This window comes from Talpa occidentalis, unplaced genomic scaffold (assembly GCF_014898055.3).
Source record: "Talpa occidentalis isolate TD23 unplaced genomic scaffold, MPIMG_talOcc4v2.1 talOcc4.2, whole genome shotgun sequence".
Classification (NCBI taxonomy): Eukaryota; Metazoa; Chordata; class Mammalia; order Eulipotyphla; family Talpidae; genus Talpa; species Talpa occidentalis.
Window position 1 is genome coordinate 74,558,463 of NW_023602073.1, and position 18,284 is coordinate 74,576,746.

The window sequence follows — 18,284 nt, forward strand, 5'->3', positions numbered from 1 at the left end:
TCAGAGATATAACTTTATGTTAGGTTCAGAGGTAGAGGCACAGAGGTTAGGAGGGAAGCACTTAAGAACAAAATCCCACAATATGGAGCAGAGGCATAGGTAGGGAACTGTTAGAAGAGTTGTTTTTTTTTTTTTTTAAGATTTATTTATGCATACAATAAATGGGGTACAGGCCAGAGGTGTGGGAGTTGAGAGGATTCACCTGAGACGTAGTGGGGAGCAGAACAGGCAGATTGACTAAAATACACCGCTAAGGGGAGCAGCGGGTGAGTCACAAGAGGTCTGCTGCACCATGTGGGTAGCTCCCTGGCTGAGGATGGAACTCTTGCTGCAGTGGCTGTGGGTAGTTTCATAGGTTGTATCTTAACCCCTTGCGCCACCAGGGAGGTGGCGAGTTAGAAGAGTTTTTAAGGATGGTGGTGACACACCGTCCAGGTGAAATTGAATATGAGGGGTGAGGCTATTCCAAGTGGCGGTGAAAGTGAGCCCAAGGGGTAAAAGTGAGAAATGGATGGTGCAGAATGGGGACTATAGGCAAGTGTGGTGTTGCAGGAGCATCAGTGTAGGTAGTGAGGAAAGAGGAAGAGACGGACAGAGAGGGAAAAATTCCATTTTGTAATCAAGATGCTGCTTCTATATTATGCAAAGTACTTTAAACTTCTAATCATCTACAAACACTTTTCTTTTTATATTTACCCTCCAAAAAAAAAATCTGCCTTATAGACTAATAAGCATGTGGAAAAACGAGGTACTGATTTTAGTAGATGTTATAGAGCATATGACTGTTTGGGTACTCTTTGTAAAGAGTATTCTTGCCATTCAGCATCTCACCTTCTAAGTATGATTAAACTCCACCACTGACCATTTTAAAAGTACCCTGAATTCTTTTCCAGAAGCCTTGTTTGCCATCCTTTGAGAAAAATCAAGATTGCAGTTTCCTCCAAGGAAAACATTCATACTAAAATATAAAATGGCAAAATGTAACAGCAAAGACACAGGCTCTCACTCAGAAAGTGTGTGATGTCAAATCAGATAATAAATGAAAAAGTACTTTGGAGGTCATGAAGCACTGTAAAAATGTGACATAGCATTTTGGTGATTGATCTATAAAAATAAGTTACTTTATAAAGCCCCTCAAAGAATCACTGTATTTTCCCAGTGTGCATTTTAGTCAATAGTAAAAGTATAGTAAAACTTTGACCTCAAATTTGCTTACCAAATCTACAAGGCATTCCCATTTGAATTTGTAAGGAATATATGAATATTAAAATATGTTAAATTAACTTACTGTTTTGAGCCCCAGGCCATTAAGCATATATATCAAATCCTCAGTGGCTACATTCCCAGAAGCACCTTTTGCATAAGGGCAACCACCTAATCCAGATACTGCGGAGTCCACCACGTTAATCCCCATCTGGAAAACAAACCAAAACACTCAAGGCTTGTGTATTTATGACATGTAAATTGTTCCATTTCTATTCAACCTGTTCCAAAGAGCCAATAAGCAAAATTGGAAGCTGTTACTCAAACATATTCACTTACCTGTCTGCTGTTTCAACAGCCCCTCCCCTGGGATGCAGACTTCTTTTCTGACTAATCTTGTCTTTTAGAATAATAGACACTCTGCTAAGGATCTGGAGAACCCTAGTAATCTTACATCAAAAATAAAAATGTTATTTATTAATAGCACAATTATAGGGAAGAGACTTGAGGTTAGATTAATTTACTCATGAGAGGTATGGATTCTTCAAACAATTCACTATATTTATCCTAAAAGCATTATGTAAATAGCATGGAATATTTTCAACATTGTAACTCAATCAAGGTGCCTTAGAATATTGAAAGGGGGTGTCTCTGTGTGTGAAATAGTAATCCAACCAATCTTACAGAGCCATTATTTTGTTCACAAAACAATGTTGCTTTGGGAGAAGTGATGAGATTTTTAAGAGGCAAGACATTCACCATTAACAATAGCGCCAGCTCTTGCTGATTGGGTTCTCACTAAGTGCCAGATACTATTCTTTACACCATATGAATATTAACTCACAATCCTCACAAAAATATGAGGCAGATGCTTTTCTGTATTCCTCAAATCACAGATGAAAAACCCCAGGTCCCTTCTGCCTCCACAGAATTCACACTCTGTTGTGATTTGTGACCTCCAGGAACCTGCGAGTTCATACACTTTATGTATTGGTGTTATCGGAGGTGGAGGAGATTGTGTGTGCTGAAGAAGCTGTGAAAAATGAGCACAAAAGGGTCTGGCAGGGGTCCTGGAGATCAGATCTGGAGATCAGATTCAAAGAACAGGGGAAAAGAAGCAGGCATACCATTCCTCTGAGAAAGGTGATAATTGTGTAGTCAGAAGCTACCAAGAGGCCAATGATTCTTCATTCCTGGCCATTAAAAAAAAAAAAAGTAACATGACTTCATCTAAAATGAGAAGCACCTGACAGCAGACTGCTTGGCTTTCTTGCCAGTTCAGCAGTTCTCAGTCCTGGGATCAAATCACGGTTTGTTGTTATCTGCCACATTGCTGACTCAGGTGTCTGAACTGGGCCCCAAGAATCTGATGTTTAACCAGATGCTGGTTGCTGCTCATAATGCTGCTTTGGGTAGGGGAGCTGGCGTGGGGGGGAGGTCTCTCCTTTTTCTTTAATAATTTTTTTTTTGGTTATATTTTAAAAGGACAGGTTCATTAGGAAAAGAAGGAAAAGAAGCACCTGTATAGTCAGTTATGGGCAGGAGATCTCCCAACTTTATTTTAGAATAGTTGTAGATTTTCAGAAACTCTGTGAAGTGTATACAGCATTTGCATATACTAGGCTCCTGATTTCCCCCTGCTATATTATTATTATAGTATATTTCTCATAACTAAAGAACTGATTTTTTAAAAAATACTTATTTATGCATACAAAACTTAGGGTACAGGCCAGCAGGGCAAGGTGGGTGAGAGGATTCACCAGAGCCAGAGCGGGAAACAAAACAGGCAGACTGACTGAAATACACTGTTGAGGGGAGCAGCAGGCGAGACAGGAAAGGTCTGCTGCACCATGTGGGTAGCTCCCTGGATGGCCGGGGATTGACCTCCTGCTGCAGAGGCTGCCGATAGCTTCACAGTGCTGTGCTTAACCCCTTGTGCCCCCAGGGAAGCCTGAGAATTGAATTTTAAACTGAATTCCACCCACCGTTGAGATTTCTCTAGTTTTGAACCTGATTTTTTTTTTAAATCTTTTTTTTTTTTATAGAGGCATGTTTTTATTTTATTTATTTGTTTGTTCATTTTGTTTATATATGCACTGGGTACAGTCAGAAGCGCGGGAGGGTGAGAGAATTCACCAGAGCCAGAGCGGGGAGCAGAGCAGGCAGAAGGACCGAAGTACACTGCTGAGGGGAGCAGCGGGCGGCAGGAGAGGTCTGCGCGCCATGCGGGACCCTCCTCTGGTGGCCGGGGAGCAGCCGGGGATCGAACCCACGCTGCAGAGGCCGCGGGCAGCTTCGCAACCCAGTGCTCAACTGCTGTGCCACCTGGGAGGCCCAAGAACTTGATGTTCTTTATATGCCCCAGGAACTCATCCAGGATACATCATCACAGTTAGTAATCTTGTCACCATGGACTCCTTTGGGCTGTGATAGTTTCTCAGTCTGTCTTTGTTAACCGGCAAAACTTTGAATAGCATTTGTGATGTATTTTTTACCATACCCTTCCATGGGGCTTATCCGATATTTTTCTCATGTTTAGAGTAGAATTCTAAAATTGTGTGGGGAAGACAGGTGAAATTCCATTCTCAAGACATCAATTCGACATATGCTTGATGAGGAAGTGTTACTAAAATGTCTGCATTAAGTCCTCACCCCTTTCCAGTCCTACCTCGCCTCCTCATTCTTTTGTCTAGTAGATGTGGGATGCTCTGAAGCTGAAGTTCTCATCCCTCTCACCCTTTTATCAGTGGTGAACATGGGTCAGCTTTAATTTTAGTGAAGTTCTACACCACGGGGTAGTAAAGAGTTAATTGTGACTAGTCAACTTTTTTTGAAAGAAGATTTAAAAAAAGTTGAGACAGCAAAAGTCAGAGGTGCCAGCATGAGGTGAAAGATGGTTCCTGCCCTCTGTGAGGACTCACTCATTGCCTCTTGGGGTCTGCAATCTGGGTATCCTGTTCCTTTGCCACTACCAAGGATCAAGACCCTACAACCAGTGTTACTTGCTGGAAACAAGGAGACATGTTGCTTTGTCAAAAAACATAGCTTTAATTGGTCTTTTGGGAGACTGAAAAAACAAGTCACTCTTCTATTCTGTAACTAAAGACCAAGGTCACCGTTGTGTAACCTTTTCTTTGGGCAAAAGTGAAAGGTTTATTCATAATAGAGTAACCAGTGTCACGACATAGGAACAATATATGAACATTGTCAAAATACAGTAAACAAAAAAACAAGTGAAGGCAGGAAAACCTGCAACCTCACATTATAAAAGATTGTGACTGAAAGAAAACACTGCTATTTTACACTCACAATAACAAAGATTGTAGCAAAGAAGTACTACAAAGAAAGGAAATGAGAATACACAGAAGTTCAACAGTATGGACAAATGTCACAAACAAAAGGTTGTATGAAAGAAGGGAGTCCCCAAAGAGAACATGTATTATGATTCCATTTAGATAACAGATAACAAGCCATGTTGTTAGAGGGAAAAATAATAGCTATTCTTTGACATGTAAGTAAAAATGGGCACAAGGAGAGCTTCCAGAGTGCTGCCAATATTCCTTTTCTTGAATCATAGTAACAGTTGTGAACTTACAAGATTGCGCTTATTATGATTTGTGTCACTTTGTGTATTAGGTTTTGATAAATATCAGTGACAAATATCATGTTCCTTTTTAATGATGCGTACCTGAAACTTATGTACCATTTTATAATGCAAGGTTACTTCAAATTTAAAAAGGCACTGTTGGAACTAAAGATAAACAGGAGAACATAAAGTGGTAGAAAATAGAATTATTTTCTGGTGAACAATTTACTTTCCAATTTTAATTGCCAATATCCATCCTTTATATGATTTCTATTAAAAAGCTTTTTAATGACAGTCTCATGAATCATAATAGATGAGAAATAAAACAAATATACTTATGGGTGAGTGAAGATGTGTCATGCATGAAAATACCATATAGAATAGAAATTTGAAATCAATCCAAAATTCTATAATGGGGAATATTTAAGTTAATTATGGTATAGCTACAAAATGAAATGATAAATGGCATGTGAATCCATGGTTAAGGGAAAGAAACCGGTTAGAGGATGCTATAACAGTATATAGAACCATGAAAAAAAATGCAATTTGAAAAAATCTCTATTTTGAAATTGAGATTTGGATGATATGTCAAAATGCTAACAGTGGGGGTGACCACTGAATGGTGTAATTAACAGATATTTTAATTTTGTTTGTCTTTATTTCTACTCGTCCCACAATGAACATTAATTACATAGATATGTAGAAAAATAAAATCTTTTCTGCAAACTTTAGTAGAATGATAGTAAGAATGAGCATAAAAAAATCCAAGTTTGAATAACTTGATGAACATCATGATTTTGCATCTGATGGATCTCTCTAGGTCTTCAGAATACAGGATTAACCTAGATCCATAATCTGATAAACACAGTCTAAATGAGAGACTGCTGGAAGTGGTCTTTCCCTTTCTCCCCACTATCTCAATGGCTCTAGACATGATTCATTTTTTCAGTAGGCACCTGTCACAAATAAAGTGAAATAATTCTAAGAGCAATAGGTGCATTTAAAGTTTAACAAATTTAGGGCCTCCCAGGTGGCACAGTGGTTGAGCGCTGGGTTGCGAAGCTGCCCGCGGCCTCCGCGGTGCCGGTTCGAACCCCGGCTGCTCCCCGGTCACCGGAGGAGGGTCCCACATGGCGCGCAGACCTCTCCTGCCGCCCACTGCTCCCCTCAGCAGTGTACCTCGGTCCTTCTGCCTGTTCTGCTCCCCGCTCTGGCTCTGGTGAATTTTCTCACCCTCCCCGCTTCTCACTGTACCCAGTGCATGTATAAATAAACAAACAAACAAATAAAAATACATGCCTCTTAAAAAAAATAAAGTTTAACAAATTTAAAGTTTCTTAAAGTATAAACTACCTGTGAGGGAACTGTGAAGATAACAGCTTTTTTTAAAGGTCTGTCTTCAAAAAGCACAATATTTGAAAAATACTTTTTATTCAATAGCTTTTATATTATCTATATTAAATTGTAGTCCTCTTCCCCAAAAATAAATACCTTCACAATGGGTAATGGTAATTACGTACTATGTGCTTTTATTTTTAAACAAGTTATTGTGGAATTTTCTCATAGTAATCTAAGGAAATTTGATTTTACTGTGTACATTTTTTTATATATGCTTCTTTCCCATTAGATATTATATGTGATATGATGTAAACAAGCTCTTAACATAGTAGGAAGAAAAACATCTCTTCACCAGTTCTTTATAGTAAAAACATGGAAAGTATTTGTGTTTTATTAAAGTTATGGTATCGCAGCAGAAGCCATTACATGTACTATGGTATGCATTTGAAAATGACAGACTGGCCACTTAGCTGATTTGATCATACAAAAGATTATCTGCATAAATGAGTATTCTTAGATAATTCCTGCTCTGCATTTCCAAACATAAAACACTGTTGAGAGAGAGAGAGAGAGAGAGAACACGAACAAGTGGCTTATCCAGCACATACTGAAAAAAACAAAGCACTTGGTTTTAGTTTTTAAAAACAGCAATCTTTATATGAGTAACCACAAGGTGGCAGTGTAGCATCAAAATCTATCTAGTTAAGGTCAAGCATGTAACCCCACTGTGTTCCAGTCCAAGAAAATGGCAAACACATAAATAAATGACTTATTCAAAGAACTATTTTTCTTACTTTTAAAATATGGACATTTTACTAATGGTGTAGAACACATAAATTGTGGTTTAATGTATTTAGTATATTTTTAATTCTTCCTTTGACTTGACCATGTTTATTAAGCACATGCTATATGCAAGGGACTTGGAATATATACAGAGTTCCGGAGCTCACTGAGCTAAGCTTCAGTACCCCCAGCGTACGATAAACTTGTTGAATTCAGGTAATTATACTCTGCTTTAGGGTTAAGAAAAAATGGATAAAATATTGGTGGCCCCTTTTAGTGGAAAATGAGAAATGAGCTGTAGATCATGAGCATATTATGCTGGTGGTGCTGATTTGCCTGGCGATGCTGATAGGATTGAAAAACAAGTTACTGTCTCAACTTTTTGTTGGTGCTGTAAGAACTTATTTCCTCAACAAAACCGAGAAACATGTACTGAAAAAATCATTTTGAAAAATATATCATCTTCTGGGTAGTCATGATTTCAAAATATTTAATGAAATCTCCAATTTTAGATATCAGGTATACTAACATCTATAGGGACACACAGAATTCTGTTCATATTATTTTTTTGAAATGACATCCACTTTCTTCACCCTGTAAGATCAACGTTTTCTTTAAGAATCTGTAATAATGTTAGCTTTACTAGAAAGAATGTCCAATATGATTTATTTCTATGTAGTTTTATGTTACTCAGAGGAGAAAAGCAAACATTCAAATTTAAAAATAATGCATTTTTCTCCACTTGTTCCTCATAGCCAATATTCTCTCCAACAAAGGATCACAATCATCCATTCATGAGGTGCTACATTTCTAATGGCCATGCCAGATATTACTATTGAATCTCAGCACACTTTTCAGTAATCCCAAATCTTGTTTTGAGCTGCTTCTCAATCAGTGCTAAATAGTTATAGATATAAGTTATCGTACAGCTGAGAAAGATGCTATTGCCATTCATGCCTATTGTGAACATAATATACCATGCAAGTCACATTAAATACACAGTTCACACATAAAGTCCAGTGTTTTTTGTTTTTTTTTTAAAGTCCAGTGTTTTAATAAATTGAAGAACATACCAAAATTGGCACAGAAATAGTGATAGGCATATATATATATATATACACACATATATGTGCTTGGTGGTGGATACCTAAGCGAATGGTAACTGAATCCTAATGTTCATATACAGAGCATCTTACTTTTTAAAAGAGTGTTTCCTGCCTGCATCACTCCTCCTCACTGACCACATTTATAAGCTATATTCTTACTTGCACTTAGTATATTTCAATATATAGAAATGTTAGTATACACATAGAAGGGAAGTAAGAAAATGGAAAAAAAAACAGATAACAAGAAAAATCTCAATTGGGTAAGGCAGAAAATAATAAATACCATTAACAAACATCTACTGAATGTTCTGTCACAGGCATTATGCCATATGCTTCATACATGATAAAGCCCCTCAAAATCAATTTTAAGTAGAAAGTACAACTTACTCTCATTGACGAGGAAACTGAGGCTCGGAGGGGCAGTTCCTGCTTCACACAGTATGAGGCTGAAGCCCAATTTTAATTGTGCACTAGTATTCAATATTCATAGTTAACATTTTACAAGCAGATTTCAAGTCAGACACATTATTAAACACTTTACATGCAATGTTTCACTTAATTCCACATATCAGCTCTGGGGTACTGGATATTAGAGTGCACTGGCAAGTCAAAAGACACTGTTTCCTTACGAGACTTTCTTTACTTTTCTGAAAAGTTTCTATACAAGCTAGCCACATTATCAAGAGTCTTGAGAAAGTAAGGGATTGTTGTCCCAGTGACTATTTCTAGGAAGCTAGTCCAAGAATATAGTCAAAATTGTTATTCTAGATTTATACTCAAGCATGGATATCCTTTATGGCATTATTTGTAACAGTGGAAAAAATCCATAAATTAAATGTCTTTAGGGAAAGAGGTAACAAATTCTGTAAGATAGACTATTGTGAAACATGGCAACATTTTCAAAGAACATTGAAAGGTAAGAAAATGGAAGATAACAGAGTAGGGTACTATATTTGCTATAATTCATTTGTGTTGCTAGTTTTGATAATTCTTTATAATCTATACCACTCATGTAATTAGGAAAAATAAACCTTATGAATTAATTTATACTCCTTTTGCACCATTACTTCTAGCAGTTCAATACCCTCAAAAGGGTAAGGACCTTGTTTAGGCTATGTTTTCTCATTTCTTGGATTCATTTCAAATTCTACAGCTAATTTCTTTCAGAATCTTCTACTTTTGCTTATTCTTGAATGGATATTGACACAAAGAACCAAAATTGACCAGCTCTCAAACTTTAATAAGATTTTATTTAAGATGTGTAAAGTGAGGGTTGCATTGTCACATTTTTAACAACTGCAAGTTATGTTGAAGCTGCTCATCCCACAAATGTACTTGAGTGGCAAGGAGTTGTTCTTGTTGAAATCATCTCAGGTATCACTACACCCTGGTCCAGTCACTAATGTGGTTCCCCCGCCTGTCTTGTACACTTTCGATGTGAGATCATCTGGGTATCAGAATCACCTAAGTTTCTAGTTAAAAATGCAGATATCTCTGCTCTATCCCCAAATCTGATTTTTTTTTTCCCTCGTAAAGCCCATATATATGCGTTGTTGCAAACTCCAAGATAACTTTAATGGATAATAAAGTTTAAAAATATCTAGCCATTCAATTTAACTGTTCTCATGTGGCAGATGCTGCTAGCATTTTACCAAAAATATTTTCCTTTTCTTTCTTCATCCAGCTAGATGACATTACCAAGCTGACCTTTTGTTTTGCTGGTATTATTTGCCAATGTATGTGGGCAAAGTGACCATTTCTAGAACAAATCTTTTGAGAAACTACATTTCACTTTCCTCTTTAATAGTCAAAAGCAGGTGACAGTGAGACCTTAAGGGGGGGTGATGAGCCACAACATGGAGTCTGGGTTTCTGAATGACCACTCTGTGGAGGAATGTCCATTGACAGAACTTGTGCAGTGTATTGTCTAGTGATTGAGGAGTAGACAGCCATATGCTTGAGTCATTGATTTTGGTGTATACTTTTATGTTGGATTAAAATCTGCTATCTATTTTCTATTCTAGTCTATCATTTTCCCCTCTTGTTAATTGAGTTTTTTTTTAATGATCCCATCTTATCTTTTCTATTTACCTAATATTTCTACCTCTTTTAAAAATTATTTAGTAGTTACACTATGGTTTATAATACCTCTTGCATTAATCATAATCTACCTTCAAAAACCCATGCCCACATTTAGAGAAGGAACTTATCTGTAGTAGATTCTGAATTCTTTCCACCTCTCCTTTATATTATTGTTTCCTACCTTTTTACTTTTACAGATGAAAAGAATATAATGGTATTCTCTTGTTTAAAGAAGTTCTCTCTTAAAGTGATTAAAAATGAAAAAAATAATCTTGGTTTTTCCATTTCTGAATTCTCTGAAGAAACTTGCCTAGATTAAGAATAGCAGAAATTAAAGTCCTGGTTTTAGCTGAACCCTATCTTTTGAAGTTAGAAGGAAGATGAGTTATTGAGAGACAGAGAAGAGTTCAAGAGTAATTGAATGTCATAAGACAAGATGAAACGTTTTTTTAAATACCTATATCATAGTGATAAATGCTACAAATAGTTAAAGAAAATGACAGGTAAGAAAAATCTGCTGGACTGTGCAATCGACAAATTTTGAAATAAACTGTTTCTGCAGATGCATAGCAAGGGAGAGCTGGCAATAGATTTTAAAACAATAGAGAACAAAGACCCCAGAGTCCTGAAGTAAAGTTTCAGTACTCAAACTTCTTTTTGAATGTCCTCAGCCACTTGTATATTACAAGGATATAGAGACCAATTGCAGACATGTGGTGATAAAATGGAGAAGAGCGCTCAGGGATAATTTGGGAGGGGCATGTGATAGAGAGATGGGAGAAGTGCAAGACAGGTAAATGGGAAGTCTTAAAGGACATGGCTAACTGAATGGCAGTAAAGAATGACATGCAACAGAGTAGAAAATCAGAAAAAGTAAAGAGGTGAATATTGAGATTAGCATAGAAGTATGGAGTTGAGCTAAGAAATTAGTGAAGAAAACTTTCCATGGAGATAGGGTGAAAGGAGAGGACAGAAAGAGGTATAGAGGTATGGAAAAAAAAAAAAAAAAAAAAAAAAAAACCTCAAAGTTTCTGAAGAAACTAAATGTTCAGAATTCTCAGAAAAATAGTATTGAGTTCCTCTGCTGAGAGTCCAGGAGAGTTGATCACCTGCCATTTCTAGCTCCTTGACACTTGACTTCTCTTAAATGCTGCTCTACCCTGTCCTCACTGTTCAATGTGTGTGCAAAGAGAGATGGGTAGAAGTAATGCTAAAAAGGATGGATGGGGGAGAAGAGAGATCATTGACATTGTATAAATGATCAAAAGTTTTGTATCCATAAAGTTGGAAGTCTTATTTTTCATAAGAATCTGCAAATCAGAGATCATTTAGTCAAATCATGTATGGTTGATTGGTTGATTGGTTCATTGGTTGATTGATTTAAAAGAAGCTAAGCCCCAGAATTCATGGGGAATTACCACCATCACAGAGGTCATCATCTGTCACTAGAACTGAATGAAATTAGAACATAGGGCTTCATGTTCCTGAAATTTCACTTAATAAGAGATTAAATAATTTCCAATTCCAAAATGAATGTTAGAATCCTACCTGACAACATGAAAATATAGTTAAATTTTAATAAATTTTAAGAAAAGTTGGAAAATGTTAGAAAACACAGGCTTGCTGATAAAGAATAAATAGCATTTTCCATACTCACAAACCAGGGGGTGCTTGTAAGAATAGGAAGACCAACTCTTTGAAAAGAAAGTCAAAATAGCAAGCAGTATATATGCTATAAGAAGGCAGAAACTTTAATCAATCTCACTTCATTACACTCTCATGATATAGAGTAGTTACTAAAACACAAAATGTTATTTAAAATTTGTTGAAAGAATAATTCAACAAATGACATGTATAGAACAGTAATAGGTGCAATATCAAAACCTGGACTCAATTATAACTATACATGGTAAAAACTGAACTTGATTCAATCCAATTAGAGACAAAACTATGTACTGAAGTCACCAAAATAAATGAAACATTTCAGTAGATCACTATCACTGTTGTTTGTTCTCTAAACCATCTTCACTTGGACCCACATCTTTTATAAAGATAGGCTTTTGGAAACTGTTTATTTGCTCAATGCCTATTAATTCTAAACTGCAGCTGATTGGACCTAAACTGGGTCAGTCTCCTCCTTGAGATTCAGAACAAAGAATAAAAAAGAATACATCTTTCTAAGACGTATGTAACATATGAGCTATCGACTAGCAATTTTCCAATGAATAATGGTTGGGATGGGGGCAAAGTAATTAGGTCTGCAGTAAGAGGGAAAATGAAGTGCAGTTGAATCAGAGAAATGCCACCTGAATTCCAGAGAGGTTTTCAGTTCTTTCTGAGGTCCAGCTTCATTTCCTCCCCAACTTTGTTTTTGAAATCATATTTAGTAAGAGCTGCGCCAAGTGCTTTAAATCACACAATAACTCTAGGAAGTAGGTACTATTAATATCATATTCCTTTTATAAATGAGAAAATTGAGCCACAGAATGTTTCATATGATCATGCACAGTTACATATTTGGTAAGTGGTGAAAGCTGAGATTCAGAATCAAGTGGAAAGCTTCCAAATCTCTCCTCTTGATTTGTATGTGTACTTCCTCCAAGAGGTTGCTGTAAGACATCCCTGTATCCTCATGAAAGAAACCTTTTTGCTGAAGGTAGCATGAATTAGGCATTGTTGCTTGGAAACAAAGAGTAGGAACTAACACATCATTGAGTTAATGACCTGGCAAAGAAGATATTCATAAATACCAAGCACTATAATAAGAAGTAGAATGTGGTAGCTATTATGATAATTATAAACAAAGCTGTTTAAAAAGTGAGATGCTTTCTCTATTTTGTATTGGAGCAAGAAAATAGAGGTAGAGTGAAAAGGTTGATGAATAGTTTGACTCTGAATTCGGTCTTGAAGGATGTTGACAAGTGGGGGATGGTGAGAGAACAGACATTCTACAGAGAGGGAACAGCTTAAGAAAAGACAAATGATGAACAGGCCCAGGATGTAATGAGGAAATTTTAATGAGACTTCATTGTAGGGAGTACTGGTTGTGCTTGGCATCCAACTCCTGATCATCATGGTCAGCACTGAATGTCTTTCTACAGGGTATGAGCTTTATTCTCTGGGAAAAACATAGGACTACTACAGCCAACATCAGCATTTTGTTTTACTCAGATTTTGTTAGTAAGAGAGTAATAATTGAAAGGGATAGTTAAGAAATTATATGTCAGTGGAAAATACTGCTTAGAAAATTAGTGCAATGTATCAAGTCAATATTGCAGGTATTTAAAATGAAGAAAATATTCTGTTAAGAATAAATTTGAAATTGATGAGGTAAAATGGTATCTAAATAAATGAGGAATAATTAATGAATGAGGAATAATTAATGAATGAGGAATCATTAATAAAAGCACTGTGATTTCTAGCTTAACAATTGAATAAGGATGACCCATTAACTGGAATGGAACATACAATTCACTTTAATGGACAGTAGAAGTTGCTTTCTTGAAAATCACTCTAGCTAGAGAAAACTGGACACTTGACATGTAATCCCTAAAGCACCCTGATTATTCAAAATTCACTTTAGTTATTATCCTTCCATACCAATTTCTACTTATTTGCTTCTGGGGTGATTTCATTAAATTGTAATGCTCAGATTCATGGTAAAACATTCTGATAACCAAAGAATTGGCCTCTATTGGGCAATAAAATCATTTAAAAAGATACAATAACATGCCTGGATGCCTCCTCTCTGCTAGGGATACAGGCAGAGTAATAGGAGATATAAATTTCAGATAGGTTTAGGGGAGCTCTAGAACAGAGGGGACAGGTCCCGCTTCCAAAGGTATGCACTTGAGGGAATTATAAGACTCAAAGGTTCTTTCTGAGCTGCTTGGGATGACACAGCAGCAGAGGCAAAAAGGAAATGCCTGCAAAGGAAGATTTTAGGCAGCCTCAAAGGCAGAGGGCACTTGAACCTGGCATACAAAACAATACCAATTTCTGTTTTTCCCAGTAGGGATGAGAAAGCACTGGTGGCCTTGAAGGGTCTAGGGTCATGCCCGGGAAGGGAAACACCCCAAGGATGGAGGCTGAAGGAACTGGAGAGTTGCATCACAGAGCAGATAAGGTAGGATTAAGAATGCCATCAGACCAGGTAATCTTTCACTAATGACAAAATGTTACATAAGCTCCCTTCCAACTGGGCTCGCTCATGGAAGGTAAGAGGGGCAGAACAAACAAGAGACATTTTGTTGTGCATGAGAAATAACTGACCTGATTAACACACATTCATCCACTTATTAAGAGTTATTTATTTGGGGGCATTTAAACCAAAGGTTTTATTCAACTGGGCATGGTAATATATTTACATATATAAGGAGTTCAAATTATTTTATAATATTATATCACTGTTTGATTATTACCACACACACTCTTATTGTTCACTACAAATAGCTTTCAATTTGATTTCTAAACAACTTACCAAAACATCTTTGCTTATGCGAGAGCCACCACTGATGAAAATAACTTACAAGATATTTATGGTAACTGTGATTCAACTTTTCTGAGCCTTGAATACAACTTGAAAGAAGAGAAAGTTGAATACAAATGAAATCAGAATGGGTTTTTCTTCAGTTAAAGTCAGTTATTCAAAGAAGTTAGGGAAACAAAAGTAGTTATAATTGCACAAAGCAAGTTTGGGGCAAGCCAGCGTATCTGGAAAACATGATATAACCAATGGTTAAGGCAGTTGTGGGTATTTGTGTTGGATGAGACTCATAGGTAGATGATAGTTGTAGTTACACAGTTTAAGATCATTATGTGGTCAAGAAAGTACACATATTCTGTATGGTTCCAGAAGAAAATACAGAGGTACACTTTGGCTGATTTTGAAGGCTAACTCGACCCACTTAATGCTGCCTGAAAGTAAATGGCATAGCTTTTAACATAAAGATCCTTTTGTCACTAGAGTATTGAGTCTATCTAAAGGTTGTTCAAGGAATTCTTCTTCAGTAAGTGGGGCTATTTGTTTTGATGACTTCTAGGATTTCATCCAGTCCTAAGGCATTCTATAAATGTATGTTGAACTTAGATTGCTCAATAGCATCCAATTCTGACAGTTATAAACATAGTTAACAAAATGAAAATATTAAGGGTTTCTACTATAGTAGTTTGCAAAAATGCATCACTGGGGGAGGTTCATTCCTTGGCCCCTGAATGTGACAGGCAAATGTTAAAGACACCAAGGTTTCTTGGGAAGGACACAGCAACAGGCTTCCAGATGGCTGACAACTATGATGCCCAATGCTAATGGCTTATGCCCCCCTCCCCAATGTCCTATAAAACACAGTTTGAAAAGAAAAAAACAAAACAAAACACTTGCAAAGATTCTCTTGAAGGGTGCCAAACCCACACATATTTGGTATTTAGGGCATGGCTGCCAGTTAGCGCTAGAGTTACAAAAGTTTCCATATGACCTGGAATGTAGTTGTGCATTTTAAAAACATACTTCTAAGAACCTAAAATGCAGTCCCACCCACAGATACAAAAGAAAATATAGATAAGTAGGTAAGAATCTTTAGATCTTTGTCCAAATCAAGTGTTAGTACATTCAGAGAAAAATAATCACTTATGTGACATGCAGGAAATGACAGCAAATATTAATCATGAAAAAATATTGATATGGCCAACTGTTCTATAGAAGCAAGAGGGCCCAAAAGGTGTAATGGGTACCTCTGGTCTCCCAAGGACACAGGTCTGTGATAGTCAAGCACCTCTTTGCTATAAGAAGTCTTTCTTGTCCATACCTTTCCTGCTCCTTATCACAGGGGACTGATTCCTGCGGTCTGTGTTTCCCAAGCTCCCATGTCAAGTAGCTTCCCACTGAGTTCAGTCAATAGAAGGCACCGATGAATGAGGAGGCCAGCACATTTCCCTATATGACGGCTTCACCTGGTATCTCCACAGAGCCATGCTCCACTCCCTCCTCCACCTGTCCTTGGCTCCTAATGCCCCCAACAGTCCCATCATACTTCCAGCTCCCTCCTGGTGATTCTGGATGCTGGGATGCAATAACACCATCCTCTTCCTTTGTCCCTGCAGCCTGTGGGCCTCACTGATATTGAAGTGGTGGTTCCCTGCTGTTGTTAATCTCAATTAGCTCCTTAAAAGTATGTCATCCAAGATGCAAAATTTAAGGGTACACTCATTATCAGGTCTGGCAAGTATAGCATCAATACTTGAGAATGAGTGCCTCGTAAATCCTGTACCCTGGATTCCTGGTGCACCCTGCCCTAACCCAAGCCCTGCACATCTCTGGATTGCCTCATCATCTCACATTTAGTTCCATAGTTTGCCCATCACCTTCATAATTAGTTCTTATATTCAATTGCTTTTGTGTTTATTGCTTTCTGTCTGTATCCTGACAAATCTTAGCATCCATTTCAAATATTTTATTTTTTTAAGATTTATTTATTTATACATACAAGAGCTGGGGTACAGGCCAGAGATGTGGGGGGTAGGATTCACCAGAGACAAAGTGGGGATCAGAACAGGCAGACGGACTGAAATACACTGCTGAGGGGAGCAGCAGGCAAGACAGGAGAGTTCTGCTGCACCATGTGGGTAGCTTCCTGGCCGGGGATCAAACCTGTGCTTCAGTGGCTGCAGATAACCTCATAGGGCTGTGTTTTAACCCTTGTGCCACCAGGGTGGCCCCCATTTCAAAGATTTTAATCTTGATTTTGCTTTGAACAAGTTCTTATAAAAAGAAAATTGAGAACATATTAAAGAATGATGTTTTAAGGACCATACTTTCTGTCCTTTTTAGAGTGCTATCCTTGTATCAGTTTAGTTCACCAGAAAGATACATTACCTGGATCCCATTATCTCAGACTCCTGCAGAGATAAGCATCCATAAATTCTATCATGAGGTCATTCTCTTACATTTATTGGTAGTCATTACAGAACATTAAAAAATATGTGTGTGTGATGAAAGTCCCCCCTCCCTTTATCCTAAAAATTCCTGCTGGAGATATTGACCATTAATTTTACTTTATTATATCCTATATTAATCAGAATAACTCGGTTGAATCATTTAAGGAAAAGAAAGAAGGGAACTGATTTACTTAAGAGGACTGTGCAAAGAGTTTGATGCCTATTTTGGGGAAAACTGAAAGAAAGGATCCCAAAACTTCTCCTTTCCTTCTCTCTCCCTTCCTCACACTCTCCACCACCCTAACTTCTTTTTCTCATTCTGATGTCATCATTTTTTTTCTCTGTGTTCCTTTCCTTTTTCATTTTGCTATGCCAAAAGTCACAGGAATTTATATAAGAAAATAAGTTATATTACATGAGCTAAGCCAGAAAATTCTTGGAAAGGGTTCTTCATTAAAGTCACCTTCAGTCATATGTTCATCTCTGATCAGTTATTTTTAAATCAGTTTTAAATCAGTGATTTAATCAGTTATAAAGCCAGTTATTTAAATCTGCCTTCTAGTATATGAAGATTGCTGGGGCTGCGACCAGGAGCCCACCCATAGATCCAGCAGGACTATGTGTATCGGTGGCCAGGAAGTGAGAGGAGACTGCTGCAATTTCTAAGTCTTCACAAGAAATACAAGATTGGAGCAGCTGGCTCCAAGCCTAGAAGGAGGGTATTATTTTGAATATGCCAAACAATAAATAATCACTTAAATTCCTTTTGTAGAAGTCATTCAGTATATTCCATTTAAAGCTCAATACCATAAAAAGATTAGTGTTAAGTCCCTAGGTAACTCTTTATATATATTTATTAGGAAATTTAACTCTTTATATATATTTATTAGGAAATTTAAAACATCATCTAATGCTTGGTAGTTTATCCAAGCAACTGTTTATCCTTTCATGGATCTTTATTTAATTCCTACATTGTTCTGGGGGAACATACATAATAATGTAAAATAACACGTACAAAATCTGTTCTCTCATGGAACCAACTTTCTACTGGAAGAGAACATCTCTTATGGGTAAACAAGATACAATGCAGGAAAACAAGTCTAGGATAGATGTTAATTTACGCCTTCTTTCAAGGAGCACTGTTTTAATAAAGGAGTATTTGAGCAGAGATGTGAAGGAAGTAGGAAAGTGAATTATGAATTTATCTGAACAGTGTTTAAGGTGAAATGAACAAGGTTAGAAAAATGCCCTGA

At 37.0% G+C, this 18,284-nt stretch overlaps 1 protein-coding gene across 10 annotated transcripts in view; it reads right to left on the reverse strand.

The window, feature by feature from the left end:
- Positions 1–18,284, reverse strand: part of HMGCLL1 (3-hydroxymethyl-3-methylglutaryl-CoA lyase like 1) — a 255,407-nt gene that overhangs the window by 3,058 nt on the left and 234,065 nt on the right. For all 10 annotated transcript variants that reach the window (XM_054698883.1, XM_054698886.1, XM_054698885.1 and 7 more), the window contains one exon: positions 1,289–1,414. In XM_054698883.1, the coding sequence (XP_054554858.1) occupies positions 1,289–1,414 (126 nt within the window). The remainder of the gene's footprint in view (positions 1–1,288; positions 1,415–18,284) is intronic.